This window comes from Halichoeres trimaculatus, unplaced genomic scaffold (genome assembly GCF_033239565.1).
Source record: "Halichoeres trimaculatus isolate MK-OKI-2021-1 unplaced genomic scaffold, fHalTri1.1 fHalTri1_scaffold_18, whole genome shotgun sequence".
NCBI classification, from domain to species: domain Eukaryota; kingdom Metazoa; phylum Chordata; class Actinopteri; order Labriformes; family Labridae; genus Halichoeres; species Halichoeres trimaculatus.
This window is the reverse complement of record NW_027437196.1, coordinates 8,715,084-8,734,493: the sequence shown is the minus strand read 5'-3', so window position 1 is coordinate 8,734,493 and position 19,410 is coordinate 8,715,084. Positions and strand designations below refer to the sequence as shown.

General features: G+C 40.5%; 1 protein-coding gene across 1 annotated transcript; it reads right to left on the bottom strand.

Annotated features, from left to right (window-relative positions):
- Window positions 1-501: 501 nt before the first annotated feature.
- On the bottom strand, window positions 502-18,650 carry topbp1 (DNA topoisomerase II binding protein 1). The gene is made up of 28 exons (XM_074693669.1): window positions 18,232-18,650; window positions 17,947-18,040; window positions 17,732-17,866; window positions 17,486-17,629; window positions 17,176-17,357; window positions 16,900-17,093; window positions 16,646-16,822; window positions 15,758-15,924; window positions 15,516-15,679; window positions 15,190-15,425; window positions 14,814-15,115; window positions 14,288-14,460; window positions 12,300-12,511; window positions 11,884-12,200; window positions 11,613-11,798; window positions 11,412-11,527; window positions 11,018-11,141; window positions 8,618-8,761; window positions 8,387-8,486; window positions 7,022-7,223; window positions 6,685-6,914; window positions 5,089-5,231; window positions 4,913-5,000; window positions 4,419-4,582; window positions 4,200-4,328; window positions 4,029-4,118; window positions 1,965-2,126; window positions 502-1,834 (listed from the first exon to the last, which is right to left on the bottom strand). The coding sequence occupies exons 2-28, from the start codon at window positions 18,034-18,036 to the stop codon at window positions 1,706-1,708; spliced, it is 4,500 nt and encodes a 1,499-aa protein (XP_074549770.1). The 5' UTR covers window positions 18,037-18,040; window positions 18,232-18,650; the 3' UTR covers window positions 502-1,705.
- Between the last annotated feature and the right edge of the window lie 760 nt (window positions 18,651-19,410).

Below are 19,410 nucleotides of genomic sequence, written 5' to 3'. Positions count from 1 at the left end.
AGTTATCTCTCAGGAGGAGCAGAGGGGAGGAGTTAAAGAAGCATCGGAACTCACCTCTGGGCACCTGCGAGTCAGTGAAGTGGGCTAAAGAAACCCACCTTTAGAAGACACCTGTTGACTGAAATTATTTCAGACATAGGCTACAATTAAAGTAACGACTAATGTCGACTAATAACTACTCATTTTAATCATGTTTTGATATTTTAACGTCTTATTTTTCCTTACATTTCTTTGAATAATTTTCTTAAACAATTGAATATTCAATTACCCTAAAAGTTTCACCATTTTCCCCTTGTTTTTTTTTTTAAAAATAAAAATAAAAAAATAGAAAAATAGAAATAAAAACACATCTACCCCTCAATTCATTTAATGATCTTTGGAATAACTACATTTCCATTTTCTTTATAATATGCAAAACAAACCAACAAAAGAAGCTGAGTCACAAAAAAATAATAATCTCAAAATCAACTTTATTTACACAAAACATATCCACATCTGCCTCAAAGTCACATTTTAGTACCAGACGCTACATTTGCAGTTATTTCATTGCATAAGCTTTAATAAAATAAATAAATAATATGGTACATATTAAGTCCCACAGGCTTCCTTTAGCTACAAAGAAAGCTTTAATCTGATTTTAATCTGAGGATTAAATTTAAGGGTTTCCAAACCTTTTAGTGTAAGATATACGAAAACACTCAGTGCAATATATATTTTCTTTTGAAAAATATATATTAATATGGGGAGAGTGCTTGAGCTTTGTTGTCCCAAAAATAGGGGTAAGGATTCCTAGATTAATTACGAGAGATTCAGAAAGTAGTAAACCGTGACATTTAAATAACTCATAGTTTAGAAAAGCAGCTACTTCCTGTGCAAACCTCCATAACCTGCTCTCAAACTTTTCCTCTCTTTGTTGGTGGTCCCTGCAGCCTGAGTCATATCCCCCTGAAAGTCCTCCTCCTCTCTTAATCCCACACCTCTCAAGCCAGAATCCGTCAGCTGGTCCGTCTAATATGAAGTTAAACTTCTTATCTGCCCAGATGGGAGCAAACAGGAACATCTAACCTCAGCTGGCACCCTGGTACTAAATAGCACATCCCCTAACTGGAGGCCTAAAGTGACACCGGATAAACAAATCTGGTGTTTGCTGTTTGTGGAGATCAACGGTGGAGAAACACATGGGTGTGAAGTGATATGTTAGCTACTGGATGCCTCTTCTACTTCCTCAAAACTAAGGCTACAAGCTGTTAAAAAAAAAAGAAGTACTGTAGTTATAGATGTAGATTAAAAATGATAATAAATCCCATTCACTTACAAAGCTGGAAAAAAGAACTCAAAAATTAAATGAAGTCAACTGCGAACATTAAATCTTTTTTGCAGTACATTTCCACAAGTGACTCATTTCTTCATTTTCTTGCTGGTATAATTCATACTCCACCAACCCGACTCACACAGCAATGACTTACTGCCCCCTACAGGCCATGTCATGTTCCTGCACCCAATTACAAAACGTGACTCAACATTTTCTGCAACCCTTCATTGACTCATCCATCAACGTCTGACTCCAGCCAAATGAGCTGCGCTTTCCTTTTATGAGGACGCCAGGGAAACAAAACACTTTTTATTTTATCTAGTATGCATACAAAGAAAATAAATAATGTACAATTACTTTTACATTGACATTAAACTATTTGAGGAGACATTTTCAATTCAAACGAGTCTTCTTCAGTCGAGAGTTGTCGGCCGCTGCTTTGCGTTTACGTGTTGGGGTGTCGGGGGTTTCTTCAGATGGGGCTTCGTGGAGGATGTACAGCTCAATAGCTGGAGTGGGTTCCTAGGAGAAATAGGTGCAACTCACTTTTAATCCTTCATATTCACGGTGTGAGCTATCTCTTGCAAAATAATGCCATGATTATCAATCATAGTAAGTGAGATTAGCTTATTTCAACATTTATCACTCTTACCTGCATGAGGTAGTCTGCAATGTAATCAGGCTTCAGGCAGGTGACTCCTTGGGAATTAGCCTCTGATATGTTGACTCTGAAGTCTCCAGGCTTCAGGCGACTGAAGTCTGCGAACAGGTGAGTGGCTTCTTTGTACAAGGACGGGGAAGGACTCGGCAGGACCTGGACAGTTCACAACCAAGATCAGGGTTACAAAAAGTAAAACAAAATATACAGAAACTTGTGAACTTGGTGACTTTGCCCACATGTGTGCCGAACTGAGATGAACTGAACTGAACTGAATTTTAGCATGCATGTATCCCATTGTGTGGTAAGAAAAGTTTCTGTGTCAAAATCCTTGAAAAAATATTAATAATAATTCTATGATAATGTCTTAACTTGCTAGGCGCCGCCCTGTTGGCTATGGCTGCCTTTTGCAGCAGCTCTATCTTCTTTGTCTGTTTCTTGTAATTTTTTCAACTCTTTTTCGTAATCTTTGTATTTGGAGTGAATCAATACTTTGTATGTTTCATTTGTTGGTCATGGACACCAAACTTTTTGTGTCTTCAGTGACATTTTCACTACTCTTTCTCCTGTGTTTGTCTGGAGATCCTACATGTAACCATGGCTGCATTGTTTACATGTGAACTCAGCTCTTTGCAGCCTGTAGCATGTCAATGCTAACTGGTGCAAGGCCTGATGTCTTCCCACAAGGTGAGGAGAAGGAGGTGAGGACGATGTGCTGGTTCTCAGGCGTGAGCTAAGAAGTGACGACATGGACCTGTCCTTCCATCCATCGTTATTGGCAACGTAAGATCTATCTCCAATAAGATGGATGAGCTAGCCATGCTAACCCAGCAACACAGGGAATACCAGAAGGCAGAGTAGCATCATGCTATTCACAGACATGGCTAACGGAGCAAACATCAGACACCAACGCCATGTTGGAAGAGCTTCACCTGCTGTGAGCAGACAGGATCCAGGAGACAGAGACTGAACAGACTGCTGAAGAAGCTCAGTCCTGGACCCTGTGGAGGTGGAGACTGGCTGAACTGGGGAATGATGGACAAGCTGTCATCATCTATTTTCTTATGGACCTTTTTGCACTTTCTATACACTTTCTTACTTTTGTTTTCTTGATTGCTGCTGTGACTTCAATTTTGTTGTACTTGTTACAATGACAATAAAGTTCATTCTATTCTATTCTAATACAAGAAACTAAACAAGTAAACTTTTCAGATGCATTGGCAGATTTTTCACACTTTAGCAATTCAGACGTTGTTTTCTGGACTAGTCAGGTGAATGTGGCTCTGCTTTTGCATGTTTCATGACTGTTCTATTGGGTCTGTTTTGTAGAATGGAGCTACATATGATGTTTTTTTGCCTTTATTATAAATGTACAAAACAATCTTTGGGCAGATCTTGGCCTTTTAGTTGTTTTGTTTATCATATCTCACAGAATCATCATACTTGATTTCTAATCTTACACCAAAAGTTATATTGTTTACTGAAAAAAAATCTGAAAGGGATTTTTTTTATTTTTTACAGCTGATGGAATAAAAAGAAAATTAGTGGTTTATAAGGGCAAATGAATTTGTAAAGGAAAAATCATCTTTTACGACTGGAAGTGATAAGATTTACTGGTGTTTCTTCGCATCACTTCACTTCTATCTAACGGACCGCCTAATGTTAGTGTTGTTGTATTGTAGTTGCAATGCCGACTCATTCCAGTGGATGTCGGTAATTCACCAAACTTGCCACCAGCATAGACAAACAGCATCGGCGCCGTGCATTGTGGGAAACAGTACAGCAGGTAGACTGGTCCATTGTATACTGAGAAATTTTCCTGGATCAGTAGGACATCTGGGGATTTTTGGCATACCACAGATTTTGCAAGCCAAAATAGTATGTACTGCTAGTTAAGATGGCTTTAAGATGGCTTTGTTGGCAAATATTTTCCCGATAAAGGTCTGTGAACAAAACATTGCAATTAAGTTTTTCTCTCTAGAAGTTGGCCAGTGTGCAGGATTTCTTGTTTTCTTCCTGTTTTTGCAGAGTAAAAATAAAATAAACACAAGCCTTTACCTTAGCCCTCCCAGACTGCAGCAGCCGCCTGAAGCCGGATTCTCTGCTCTGGTCGATATTCAGCATGACCGTCCATCCGCTGAAGGCTCCCTGAAACAGAAACAGGAAAAGCAATGTCACTTTAACACTCAGGTAACTGAGTAAAACTGCAGCAGTCAGGACTGTAAGTACCTCCTCCTTGGAGCGTCCCTGCAGGGCTTTCCTCCAGCGCATGGCAGCTAAAGCTAGTCTCTTCTGCTGGGAGGTGATGGAGGGCAACGCATCCAGGATGGAGCTGCTACCCCACTCGTACTCATCCTCCTGCAGCGCACACGTTAAAAAGCTTTGCTGAATAAACCTGTTTTAATAGGATTTTGAATGCAGACTGGGGTTACGTCCTCAGATTCTGACCTGGATGAAGCGACCCACGGAGCGGCAGGCCTCCAGATACGAGCGGTGCAGGATCCATTTCCCTGACGCCATTGCTGCCAGGTACTTCTCATTACGCAGAGGAGTCCCGACGATGATGTGGGAGCAGCTGGGGTCGAAGGACTGCTTGTCCAGGACAACACCACCTATAAGACCAAGCACAAGTCGAAAAGTAAAGGAAGAGAAATGCAGAGGATAAATTATTCACTTGACCTGAGTCATAGTCATAAACAAAATAAAAAGGTGAAAGATCTTGCTGTTTCTGGCACTCATTTAATAATATATCACAACAGTCTGCTGGTATATACACGAGAAACCTGCTCCTCATTTCTGCCTGTGGAAGCATCTGCGAGGGGAAATATTCCCGGACCCTGCAGGCACATCCTCCCCGTTCATCATCAGGGATTAGCTCCTCTGGCTCCAGGCTTGTGATGTGCAGCGTGATGAAACACTTTTAAAGGACTAATTAGACTCACCCAGCTCCTCGATGAGGTGGCTGTAGTCGATGCGCTCCTGAGGGCTGAGGGAGGACAGCTGAAATCTGGGCGGCTGCTTTTCTTCCTCCTGGGGGACAGAGAGACACATTTTCAACACAGGGGTGGACATAGTGTGTGTGGTTTGTATCAGAAACACGTGTGTGTTGATTCCTCACCTGTGGCTCTGGAGCTACTGGGGGGTTAGCGAGCGGGAACGCGATGCTGGGAGCTTCAGGGGTGAGGATGTTGTTTTCCTGTATTTCTGTCGGGGGAGTTTGAACTTGGCGGCCCATTTGCTGCTCAATGACGTCACAAGCAGCTAGGAACAGAGAAGTGAGGCAATCAGAGTTAAGCTGCTAAAAGTTCATCATAAATCAGCCTCTGATGGTGTACTGATCTTCCATCCAGTGGCTTAGGAGATCAAAGCTTAGACTTCTGGGTCCGTATGCACATCCAGCCTTTAACAATGAAAACAAACTGTTACTGACAAAATATACCATGATAACTAAGAAATTTAGGAATCAAATGCATTTGTTGGAAAAGTATGGCGATGTCTAGATTAGGGGATGCAGTGATCCAGTTTTTCTGTTCCTGATGATACCGATACCAATACCTGGGCTTTGAGTATCAACCAATACCGATTCTGAACCGATACCAGTGTTAAATAATAACCTGCATGCTCTACTGTGGAATAAGTAGGAATGGGTACCTTTCAAGTATCGGTACTCAGAGTTACTAATTTTCGGTACTTTTTGTGTTTATGTGGTAAAAATATCAATTTGTTTGATAATAAAATATATATTATTTTCAATTTAACATATAAATTCTACAATATCTAAACTTGCAATGGTGTGTTCATGTCCAGCATAATCCCCTGCTCTTCCTCTCCCTCACAGTCACAAGGATGTGTTTAGATACCTAAACGCATCCTGAGGAAAATAATCTGATTGAAATTTTTTTGACCAATAATGCGATTTAGCATACGGTTTTTTAATTATTTATTCATTCATTTTTATTCTATTTCAATAATAATAATAATAATAATAATAATAATAATAATAATAATAATAATAATAATTATTATTATTATTATTATTATTATTATTTTATTATTATTATTATTTTATTTTATTTATTTTTTTATTGTATTTTATTTATTTATTTATTTTGGGGGGGGGGGGGGGGGGGGTATCTTTTTCATTATTTACTAAAAACAATTAATAAATCATTCTATATCAATCTATAGTATGAAGGCCAGGCCTACATGTTATGATGAAATAAAATAAATTGAAGCATGAGTTGATACGTATAATATATCTCTATTTATCTATTACTATCACAGAAGAAAATTGACTGATTGATTTAACTTCTTTTTTTTTCAATTTAACTTCAAGCCTTGTAGATGTGTAATATTTTTGCCAGAAAAAAAACATTTTGACTTTTGCTGAGACATGAGTGTTTTGGAGACAACTATTGTGAACGATGTGGCTAAACCCCCTCTGACACTTACTCTGTAATTTCTACCTCAAGCTGTTGTTTTTATGATGAGGCCAAAATTAAGCAAATTTGTTCTACTTTCTTCAAATATGTGACTCCAGTTTTAACTTTCTATATTTTTATATGCAAATTTGCCCAACACACTTTCACATTCTTGTTTTTTGGCTAAGCAACAGTCAGTACTTGGTGTATTTTAGCACAAATCTCTCTGCAGAAACTGTTGACACTTGATGTGACTTGTTAATGTTTGGCTGCATCAGCTCCTGATCTCTCACCCATCTCCACCAGCTCAGAGTCGGTCATAGAGTCCCTGAAGGGAGCCCCGTTCTCTGCTGTAGGAGGAGGCGGAGGACTGAGGGGCCCAGAGTGCTGAGATGGACTCCCCAGCCACTGAAGATTGTCAGCCAGCTTGGCTCTCTCCTCTCTGGCCGTGGGGTCGTCCCAAACGATCTGCTCGCTCTGGGATGGCTCTGTGTTTACATCCATCGCTGCTTCTCTGGTAGCCCTGAGGTCGGGTTGGAACAGAAAGTAATTAAAACTCCACAATTTCCACGACGATATTCCTGAAAACAGTCAGCTTCAAAATATTTACATGATTAGTTTTATCCTCACCTCAGAGCTTCCAGGGTTCGTCTGTTCCCAATGCGTCTCAGCCGGCTCCCCTCAGGTCCGTGAGGGCCCGAGTCGGCTTCTCCTGAAACAGTCCTGCTGAGTCTGACGGAGGTGCGGCGTCCAGTCGTTAGCTTGGTGGCTGACATGATCTCTTGAAGCTGTCTTTGCAGGTTCTCTCTCATCTCTAGAGTCTCTGAAATACCTGAACACAAGAGGAAGTCCTCAATCTACGTAGGCCCTAAGGTCCCAACAAGGGCCTAGAACAGGGGTCTGCAACCTGTGGCTCTGGAGCCTCATGCGGCTCCTAGACTCCTTTGCAGTGGCTCCTTGTAGTTTTAAAAAATATTATTAAAATAAAGGGCTTTTAATATTTTAATGATAAGTAAAATCAAAATATAAAATTTGGACTAAAAATGCATCACCTCTTGAACAAAGCTTAAATTTTTTTGTAGTTCTTTTTTAATTTTTTCGAGTTTTTTTTTTATTTCAATTTTTTGACATTTTTGCAAATTAAGAAAAAGAATCCCACAATTTTTAAAGATTTTGCAAATTTTTGATTTTTTTAATATAAATCCCTCTTTTTTGCAATTATAGAAAGATTTTTTTTTTACAATTTTTGAAAACATTATTTATGTTATTTATCATTATTTAGATTTTTTTTGCAAATTTATGACATTTCATCAATTTCTTTGAAATTTTGCACATTTTTTAATTTTGCACATTTTTTATCTTTTTTTCAATTTCCAAATTTTGCAAAATTTATAAAATCTATGACACTACAAATTTCTTTTTTTTCTTAAATTTGCAAATTTTTGGAAAAATAAATAAATCAATAAAAATAAAAAACTAAGAAATCATAAGTACAAATTTATAAATATGAAAACTTCTTGTTTAGATAATTATACACCTGATTATACACTTTTTTTGTCTTAATGTGAAGAAAAAGTAGATTTTGCGGCTCCCGAATGACTTTCATCCAGGTGAGCTGAGGCAAAACGGGTCTTTTGAAAGTAAAGGTTGCAGACCTCTGGCCTAGGAATGCTCTGCATAAGTAAAGATGGTAAATATATCAAAGTCAGGGTCATACCTAGTGGTCAGAAACTGTACTGCATCATACTCTTCGGTTAATTTAACCCATATATGCTTGATGTAGAGGCCTGGCTTCATCTACAATCCTGGAAATTTGCTAAAGCAGATCTTTCTGCTCATGCAATGACTGCAACATGGAGGCGAGGGCACTTTATCACCGCTTGTGGCTTTACTTTTAAAAAGTACTGTATGAAATCCATGATATTAAAAATATCTTCTATCAAGTTCTTGCAGGAATTTTCATAGAAGTAAATGAAAGCTGGAAATGACTCTCACCACTTTTATCTGCAGTATCATTCACGTCTTCTTGTTCCACGCTCCCGTCACTCACTCTACGTGAAATCATGGTGTCGTCTTGGCTCATGCTGGTTTCACACTGGGGGGTGGGGCAGATCATTGGACACATAATTACAATGAGAAAAAGAAAAGAGAATCAGATGAGAGACTCCTGGTTCTGTGTTATTGACCGATCGATGTCTCCTCCAGCTTCACCTCCTCATCTCTTACCTCTGCCATCTCCTTCCTCTGTGAGCGAGTGGATGGTGGAGACCTCTGCGAGCTGGTGGGCACCTGGCTGAGGTTGAGGCTCATCTTTGGGTTGTAGTTGAAAGGGTACAGAGACTCGGGAACGTGTCTCTGCTCTTCAGCACACTGCGAAACAAAACACCACATATCACTGAACATCAGTATAACCTAACTGCAACAAGAATGAAGTGAATTAAACTATTACGAAAGAGAAACTCCCAACCGTCTGCAGAATTAGCATTTCAAAGCTGCTTATGATTACATATTCTGCTTGTGTTGACTGCTGATAAGAGTTTCCCCAGGTGAAATGAGGAGATAAATACGGAATGAAAAGCTCGGAAATATGACTTCATGTTTCTTCTCAAAGACGCGATTTCCCAACAAGCTAATCTACTCCTTTCCATTTCTTTCTGTTTGTTTGATTTTCATCCAAAGTTTAAAGGAAAGATGCTTAAATTAACTGATTACAAAACTGCTTTTCAGAGTGATTTCTGTATGTTAAAAAGTCTGATGACAAAGCAACATCAGGCCTGGAGCTTCATGAAGTCAAAGTAGTAGAAAATGAGAAGGTTGAAAGGTTGTTTTTTTTTTTTAAATTTATTTTGATCAGGAAATATCACTGCAGCCCCCGACGGCACTGTGTGCTGACGGAGACTCTGCATCTGGTTTGAACAGCCTGACAGCTCCCGGTGTTGGGCGCCTGAGAACCTGACTTAGAGAAATAAGAGTTCACTCCTGTCTTTTTCACTCTCATTTTTTTTTTGAAGTGAGGACATTTATCCGAAGGAGCTCATTTGAGCTCACACTGCACCGGTCTGACCAACAACACTCAAAGTCGAGCAGGGAAGGAATGAGAAAAGAAGAGAAAATGAAACTTAACTGTGGCCGAATATTTTTATCTCCAAAAATAGAAATACTTACGAAAGTTTCATCTTATCATATCTCTCTCTCTCTCTCTCTCTCCATATATATATATATATATATATATATATATATATATATATATATATATATATATATATATATATATATATATATATATATATATATATATATATATATATATAAGCTAATGGGGATAAAATACAGAAGTGGTGTTTTGACAGAGTCAGAGTCACATGGTGTGAAAACTGGTTAAACCAAAATATAGTTCATAAAAATTAAGTAAAGATGCCAAAATCGTTTTGGTGCTACCTTATTTTAACATTTAAGTGTGTATCCCTTTAAGACCATGGACTGTACATGGAGTGGACAGCGGGGCTCAGGCTTTTACCACTGTAAGGTTTGGAAGCCAAAATACCCCCAATTGGAGGCACTGCCATTGTACAGCCAGAGTCTATGCAGTAGAGACCATGAGGGTCCAACAGAATAAGTGGAGCCGGGTGACAAAAATAGAGATTTTTTCAAAAATCTAATCTTTGCTCGACTCTGGCACCTGACATGTCTTACTATTCTGGCAAAAAACTACACAAAAATGGCAGACCTGATGCAACCATAGACTGTAAAAAAAATGGACGTCCGCTTGCTCGGCTCAAAGTGAGGTCCCCACTAAAACTGCTCCCCCTGGTGGCTGGCTGCAGCATAGGTCAAAAATCTGTCTCTCCCGTCATTCCAGATGGGCTGTAGTCAAACTTTAAAAAATTAATATTCCTCGAAGAAATGTTTCTCACGTCCGATTGTTGTGGTGATTTCAAGATATCATTTGGCTGCCTTGTATTCAAGTCCTCTTTTTTCTGAAAAGTTTTGTTTTCATTGGTTATACCAGGTTAGAAACAAGGTTTTACATAATGTGAAATGATGATTGACAGATACCGTTCTCATGTATTTTTTTCAGGGATTATAAAATATGTTGGGAGGTAAAGTCAAGAAGTGATTAGACTCGCGAAAGAAAAAAAACCCATTATTTTTGTCACCCAGCTCCACTCAGATTCTCCCAGAATCCCTCATCGTCTCTACTGCACAGACTCTGGCTGCAAACTGCTACGGCTGCACCTGTGACGGGTGTATTTTGGCTTCAAAACCGTACAATGATAAATGGAGGAGCCACGCTGTCCACTCTATATACAGTCTATGGATGCGACGTGTAGCTCATCTAAGACAGTGTCATCATTTTCAAGACATGTGACTAATAAAATGCGCTGTGATTTGCTGAAATACAAATGTAAATGCAAGCAACTATGTGACGATCTGATAAAGCTGTGGTTCTAAACCATCAAATGTTTTTTTTTCATGTTAGATTCTGCTCAAGAGGTTGAGACTGTTTTTTTAGAGATTGCGTACAATTTATGCTCAGGTTTTTAGGGTTTTTTAGCAAGCAAAACAAAACAAACAAAAGAGTGCATCAGTTTTTGGTTTCTTTGTAGTTGCATCTCGTAAACGTACAGCCTCCAACCAGTGGTGGGACACCACATGCAGCCCTCGCTCCTTCACCCCTCTGTACTCCCGGGTGCTGTCCCCCACTCTGCCTTGGTAGATGTAATGTGTTACTGTGTCGTCACAAGCCCACCTTTACAAAAAGATAAAAAAAACACATCTTTTTATCATTCTAATAATAAAAATAAGGCATATATTTCAACATGTTTGTTGTATTTTTAGTCTTTCTTCAAAAAATCCTTTTATGTTAAATCAGTGTGAAACTAGTTTTCAGAGACAGAATCTACCGTGAAGGTAGACTTTAAAATCATTTAAGCTGTCAAAAAAAAGAGGGCGTACAAGCCTTTCAGTGCACATTTGAAGATTAGCAGATCAAGTATGATGTAAACCATTTCCTGAATACCTGAAGTCGGCACCAAGCGAAGCAGCGACAGCATTAAGCTCACTCTGCATTTTGTTCAGTTTCTTCCCCACACAGATCACAACTCCAGCCAGGGGGGGCGCTTCTCTTTCCACCACCTTGAAAACAAAGTGATCCTTTTATAAAGAAAGTATAAAGGTAGAGAGGAAGAAAAATGAGTGTGATTAGAGTCTGTTAGTTTACCTCCTTCTCTGTGGTCTTGGTAAGCTGTGGGCTGGCAGATGCGACCTGCATATCTGCGACATTATTCCTGCTGCTGTTGGCCATAGCCACCCTGAGGTTCCTGTTGATGACATCAGTGAGAGGGGTCCCTGCCCTCTCTCCTGGTTTGGATCTTCCCCCTGGAGTCTCTAATTCTCCCAGGGTGTCCTTAAAAGACAGTTTACAAAATAATTTCTGAGACATCTATTCAAGCAGGCTCATGGCACAAGAAAAAGACTGAAACTGTCCCAACCTTGACGTTAAACGTGACCCTGAAGAGCTGGTCCCTGCTCAGGAACCGGGACGGGGTGTCCAGCTGCAGCAAGGTCTCTTTCTGCAGAGGATTCTTTCTGCCGCTCTCCTGGTTTTGTTTGGGGTTGCTGACTTGTTCTTTAGGCTTCCTCTCGTCCAACACAGACCTTACGACTTTGCTCTGAAAGCGGCCGACGTCAAGTGGAGTGACAGCTTTACCGCTCTGGAGCCCCAGGAGAGGGATCTCTGGAGATGAACGTGCCGGGGGAGGCATGGAAAACTTCTGGGAAGCGCCAACGTAACTCTCCTCATCCCTCTCTGGAGAAGAAAGAATGTGAAAAATCAAAAGATACATTAACTAAGAATCATACCCAAAGAGTTAAACCATTTAAAAATTTTAATCAAGACTTTTCTAACCTGGTGAGGGAGGCAGGTCAACCAGAAAACGCTCCTCATTCGCTTTCTTGCCGCTCCGAGCAGACTCAAGTATCCAGTTCATGGTGACGGCTGGGAGACCCCATTTCTTAGCTGCCTGATACTTTGAGCCTTCAGGGCTCTGTAGCACCAGGTGAGAACTGGCCAGCATGCCTTTCTTCTGGTTGGCCAGGCGAACAAAGTAATCCTGCACACTGCAGAAGAGAGAAAATAGATCGTCAGGTCCTCTCATTTAAAGGGACTACAAAGAGTTTCTAAGTAATCTTGAAAAAGTCTTACGTCTATATATGCCTGATCGTAATTCACAACTTAAAATTAGATTTACAGCACTAATACAGGTTTTTCTTAAGTGCTGTTTCTTAGCCTCAGGCTGGACCAGATTGATTTACGGCATGTTGAAGTCTTCATGACAACACCACATAGGACGGCAATGTTGTGAACAGAGAGAGTAAAAATGCAGTGAATAAAGAGATCTGTGTTTTTCTCTGCTCAAAACAATTTCTGTGATTAGTTTTGTAGTAATGGTGGCCTAACTGTCAGACATTGAAAGACAGAAGAGCATAAGAAAGCTAAATTGAAGGGTAAAGAAACATGAGTAAAAAGCTAAAACACGAGCTAAGGGCTAAGACTAAGCTAAAGGTTAAATCACAAGTTAAAGACTAAAACAAAGGCTAAAAGCTAAAACACAAGTTAAAGGTTAAAACATCAGCTAAAGGCTAAGACAAAATCTAAAAGCTAAAACACAAGTTACAGGCTACAACATTTGCTAACGGCTAAGACACAACCTCAAAGCTAAATCACAGGCTTAAGGCTAAAACATGTTCTAAAGGCTAAGACACGATCTAAAGGCTAAAACACAGGCTTAAGGCTAAAACAAGTGCTAAAGACTAAGACATAAGCCAAAAGCTGACACAGGCTAAAGGTTAAAATTTGGGCTAAAGGCTAGAACACCAGCTAAAAGCTAAAACATTGGCTAAAGACTAAGACAGAAGCTAAAGGCTAAAACACAAGCTTAAGACTAAGACACAAGTTAAATGCTAAAACACAAGCCAAAATAAAACATGAGCTAAAGACTAAGACACAAGCCTAAGGCTAAAACACAAGCTTAAGGCTAAAACTACAGGCTAAAACAAGGCTTTATGGCTAAAAAACAAGTTACAGGCTAATACATTGGCCCAAGGCCAAACCACAAGCTAAAGGTCAAAACATTGGCTCCAGGCCAAGACACAATTTAAAACTCAAAACACAAGCTTAGGCTAAAACATGTGCCAAAGGCTCAGACACAAGCCAAACGCTAAAACACAGGCTAAAGGTTACAATTTGGGCCAAATGCCAAAACTAGCTAAAATATAAAACATGTGCTTAAGACTAGGACACAAGCTAAAGGCTAGAACACTAGCTAAAAGCTAAATTTATGGGTTAAAGACTGAGACACAAGCTAAAGGCTAAAACACAGGCTAAAGACTAATACACAAGCTAAAGCTTAAGGCTAAAACTACAGGCTTAAACACAAGCTAAAGGCTAAAATGCAATCTAAAAGCTCAAAACACAAGCTTAAGGCTATAGTATGGGCTAAAGGCTAAAACACAAGCTAAACTGTCTGTTATAATGTTCATTCCAATCACATGTAGCAGTTTTACCGCTGAAATGGTGAGGTCATCACACTAGGATCACCTAACTGCTTTATGACATGTTGTGGGAGCATCTTCAAACCCCAAAGTCTGCCACAACAGGCCTCTGGAGGGTTGACTAACCTGAAGGAAGGGTTTTTTGGGAGCAGACAGCAGCTTAAGCAAAGTGTTTCAGACAGAGACTGGAAGAAGGGTTTTCTAAAACACCAGAGTGAGGGGGAAAAGGTGATCTGATCTATCCACTGTCCTATCCTCTCTAATTAAAGGCATAAAAAGCCTGAAAAAAACAACTTTAATTTAAAAAAGGGCATGTGAAATCAAACAGCAGTGCAACCGTACTTTGCTCCGAGGTGCTTGGCCAGCTCCATCAGGGACTCCCTCTCTGCTCCGGTGAACTGGCTGAGAGACAGAACGCAATCTTTGAGAGGAAAGCGTCCGTCCATCACAGGGACGGGAGTGAAGAGAGGGTTGGAGGAGAGTGGCAGAACACACTCCTTCTCCACACACATGGCCTGGAGAGAAGAACAGTGAAGCACATTTTCAAACAAGGAAAAATACACAATTCAGAAAAAAAAATTAGATAAACTATTTTAAAGGATGACAACTTCACATTTTGTTTTCAATGGATCTGACAATTCATATGTTGGTTTATAGATGATTTTTCCTCCCTGAGTCTCTAACTCAACAATATTTTAACAGAGACTATCAACAACATTAGTGTAAAAATGCCCTCTTCTGAGTAAATCACTTGTCCAAAGGATTAAACATTAAAAAAGCAGCTTCTAAAGCAGTTTCATAAACTGTTCATTTTTTGATCAATTGGGCTATAAAGCAACACCCAGCAACACTATGACTTCAGTCTTACCAGCCAGGTATCAGTGACCACCTCATCCACTGTGGCCTCCACTGAGCAGCCCAGCAGAGGGACCACTGCATAGTCCGCCACAACCCGAGTACGCCCCATCAGCACCTTGCCTCCGTTTCCCGTCACCAGCAGAGAAAGCTGCTCCTCAGAGTCGGCACCAAAGCCCACGAGAAGAAAAGATCGACCAAAGAACAGGTCAGCTTCACTGGCCTCCTGCAGGGCAGATTCAGACTCTGGTCTTCTAGTTTGGTTCTGTGGCCAGGGTTCAGGCTGAGGCTCTGGAGCAGGAGGAGGGATTTCAACTGCAGGAGAACAAACAACATGAGCTGCAATAAATACAGAACATCTTAGATCGTTTTTGGCTGCAGATACTCACCCACTGTGGGGTCATCATCCATGTACTGTGAGAGCAGGTCTTCATCTGTTTTCTTCAGGCGGGGCGTGCTGGGACTGGCCACAGGGGGAGCAGCTGAGAGGCGAGAGGAGGGAGTTCGGCGAGCAGGGGCGGACACAGCTGGAGGCAGGCAGTCAGGGTGAAGGTAAGCTTCTTCGTGGGAGAGACTTCCTTTGGTGAAACTGTCCAGGAGCCACTGCACAGTTACTACGTGAGGTCTGTGAAGCAACACAGAGAAACAAAAATGTCCAAATGCTGAAACTTAAAAAAAAATATAAAACATCAAAGGAATAATCTCCAGTTCAGACCTATGTGTTGCTTTGGACAAAAAGTTCTTGAGATCCTGGTCCAGCTCTCCCATCACTACATGTGTGAGCTCCTCACTGGGCTGATTGAAGCGAAGACCTCCTGCTGCGTTCACAAGACGCTGCAGCTTCTCCAGCTTCTTCCCCGGCAGGCCACAGAGATACAACTGTGAGAAAAGAAATAAAGAATCCATTTTTTTGTCTGCACTTTGAATGTAAATAAAGAGTAAGACTCCCCTTCGTACCTTACAGCCATCCAGTATATTGTCAGCTGGGCAGTGGGTGAGATCCAGGCTGTCTAATGGGTCTGGAGCCTCCAGGCGGCTGATGGTGCCGTTAGTAAGAGCTGTGTCATTTATCGTCATGCTGGCGTTGACGGAGATGTGACTCAAGCCCAACAGAGAAGGACCATCTGAGGTTAGAAAACAGGATTGACTTTAACAAACAAATACTGAAGAGGCAGGGTTTCCGCTACATGTAAACGACCATGGCACATCGCCACACCAAAATAAAAACCTCCATGCCTTCAGAACTATGATCTTTTTTTCTAAGATCTTTGGAATGTGAATTAAACTGCACAGGGATCCTCCACATGAGACCAAAATTTCCTTAACTAAAACTCACACTCATGGTAGGATCATATTGCGGTCGAAACCAATAAGGGACAGAACTCGGGCGGGTCTTAACAGTTTACAATTCTCAGCTCTCTTCATCACGCACAGCAGAATTCTGCCCCGAAGCGCACATATAAGACACACAGTTTCTGGAGGAAATCGATTCTGGGCTTACTTTGATCATTAATCAGTGTTTAAAGATACGTGTTATTATCTAGCTCCATGCTTTTTTTACTGTAATGTTGCAAGTCACATCATAAATATCCCGATAGTCGCGGAGTAGACTTTCATTTTCTGCGGACAGAAGTTGCAGTTTGTCTATCTTTCCCTTCAGTCTTTAAAGGGGACATATCATGCTGATCCCTGAATTAATACTTACATATAATATAATAAATTTGAAAACAAGACCTTACACCCCCTGAATTTTCAAAAATTGAGTTTTGTTTTTTTTTTCTGATATCCTTTTTCCTGGTGTGGGAGGGGCAACAACAACAACAACAACAACAATCTTTGGCTCACCCTCTCTCTTGCTTGTTCCTGTAGGTGTTGACGTGTGTGGTTTCGTTGTTTTCCCTGCGATCTGCTGCACAATGTACTTGCTCTCATCCTGACAGAATCCTTTCGCGATGCTGTCAAAGAGCCAATGCAGCGAAACACAATACACATTCCACTTTCTTGCGCACTCGTACTTCTGACCTGCAACAAGATTTAAACACTCATAACCAACTCGTCTCCAGTGAAAAGTGAGTTTTTTTTGCTGAACTCTGACTTGCCTGTTGGTTCGCTGACGATAAGGTGTGTGCACTCGCTCATTTTGAGCTGACCGGTGTAGATGGCTCCATGCTCGCCACAAAGACGCTGCACTTCTTTGCGCTCAATGCTGGAGAGGCCGGTCACGCAAACAGTGCAGCCGCGCAGCACAGGGCACAGGTGGTCCTCTGTGGGCAGATCCGTGTACCTGAAAAGACTGAGAGACAGAGAAGAGGGAGAGATGAGTATAGTCTTTAACACACTGCTCACCATTTAGCTGCGTTTATCTCACTAGATACCTGTCCTGCGTTTTCTCCCAGCATGCTTTGACCCAAGAAGGCAGCAGAATGGGTTTACCCAAACTGGCAGCTACCTGGTATTTCTTGCTGCCAACCTCTCCTGCGATCAGATGTGTGACAGACACATTAAGGTCAGAATAGACCCGTCCACCCATGAGCTGCACCAGATCCATCACCTCTGCCTGGAGATTAAAAGAGAGGAGGAAACATTCAGGAAAAGAAACAACAGTCCTTCCCTGGCTGAGCTTTTAACCATTTTTTAAAAGATTTCATCTATTGGTCTTCAAAGTATAAGAAATGGTGAACCAACCCGTTCTGCTTTACGCAGGCTTGTGCAGGTTACAGTGATGCCTGCCATGGCCATGCTGTAGACAGGCTTCTCTGCTTTGGGGACACAATGCTCCTGCTGCAGACAGTACAACACCACCAGAGGACTCACCACCCGGCAGCCGAGCTATTCAGAAAGTCACAAAAGACAAACCAACATGTGGGTAAGTGATATTGTTTTAATATTAATCAGAGTCAGTGTCCAGGGGTAATAAATACTGAGTCAAACCTGTTTACAGTGCAGAAAGGCCTGTGTACTAAAGCTACTGAAGACAAACAGAGATCCATCATTCTTCTCCATGTGTAGAACAGCATCTTCATCGATGTTTTTCAAGTACTTCTCAGACTGCATCTTCACAACAGCCTTTTAAACATGAGAGAAATATCATCAGACATGAACAAAAAGACATTAGGAAAAATGAATGACAAAAACAACTATGTTACCTCATAGGCTTTGGCGGAAAACTCCGATTTTTTGCCATTACTTTCCACAAACTTCACTATAAAGCCTCCTCGATCGCCTTTAGACATCATCAACCTGGAAAACACAAAGATTCAATGTTGGTGTGACAGCATCATTAGCTCACCTCCGCAGTAGCCTCAAAGTAACATGGTACAGTCAAGTGCCATGGCTAAGCGTTTTATTAAAGCAATCTTTTAAATTGACTGTCAGTAACAGGCCGACTTGGGATTTACAGGCGATAGTGAACGTTTCGTGAGCTATCCCACCTTGCTCTAAACGCTATCTCCTCTGGTATGTCAGAAAGATACAGATGAATCGTCGCATGAACAGACAGACAGACGAAATAAACTCTTAAGTCATCATCTGATCGTCCTTCGATGTCTGTTTAGCTCGACAATAAACAACTCTGCCTAATATCACAGCTGTATCTAATATGTCACTGCTGTCAGTTTGATGCAATTCTTAGCTAGTTCAACTTCCTCGTGTAACCGGTTAGTTGAAAATCAAAGAAATACAAATATAGTCAAAGATTAAGAGGACATGATTTCACGTAAAATCAAAAAAGAAGTTACGAATTAGTGTAATGTTTTGAATATTAATTTGTTCACAGATATTTTAAGAGAAACTAGTTTCACGAACTACAGCTACTGCCTCTGTTGTTGTTATTCGCGCCAACGACGCAACTTCCGGTGTTTCATGCTAACTCCGCCGTGTGGAGCCAGGACTTAAACGATCCGCCGCTACTGAATACGACAAATACTGTTTAAAGAAATACGTTTCTTCTTTTTTATTGTTTATTCTCTCAGAAAATAATCTTAAATTTATTAAAATATTTTATATGTTGTTGTGATTCAATAGTTCTTCTTCTAACATGTCTTGACACCACTGAATTTGTCTTCATTTCGTTACAACTGAAACCTCTTTTCTACCTTATTTTATTATTTTTTTTCCGTTTCACTCAATCTGAACTTAATTTATCTAGCTATTGTGCTGTTGCAGGTCAATTTATTAACCTTTATATATTCTTCCAGTTATTTATTTATGTTTTATATGTTTTGTTTCTTTTTTCTCTCGTCAGTGTATTTTTATGACTGCTATGAATACTGTACGGTAGCCTTAAAGTGCGAAGCAAATTCCGTTTTTTTGTTTCCGTCGTCTTTTATGTTGTTGTGTTTCCCCTTTTTTTTTTTTTTTACAAATTTCGTTGGGTTTTTCAATTAAGGGCCTCCATATATTTGCCTAGCTGTTCATAAATTTTTAATCTTTACAGTGAAGTTTAAAGGAAGAGGAAAAGAGGCTGTTATAGGAATTAGGGAATTTAAAGGGCCATTGGGCAAAGGCAGTTAGCCACTTTACAAGCACTTAAACTGAAAAGGTAGCCGTTCAGGCCTTAGTTTTTGCCCTCTTTTTTGGACTTTTCCACTGTGATACCTTAGTCCCAGTGC

Excerpts from the sequence above, each read along its gene's own strand:
- topbp1 (XM_074693669.1), bottom strand. The coding sequence starts at position 18,036 with ATGATGTCTAAAGGCGATCGAGGAGGCTTTATAGTGAAGTTTGTGGAA. Across the intron at positions 14,461-14,813 it reads TGGTCACTGATACCTGGCTG|GCCATGTGTGTGGAGAAGGA; the intron begins GTAAGACTGAAG and ends TCTTCTCTCCAG. Across the intron at positions 11,799-11,883 it reads GGGTCACGTTTAACGTCAAG|GACACCCTGGGAGAATTAGA; the intron begins GTTGGGACAGTT and ends CTGTCTTTTAAG.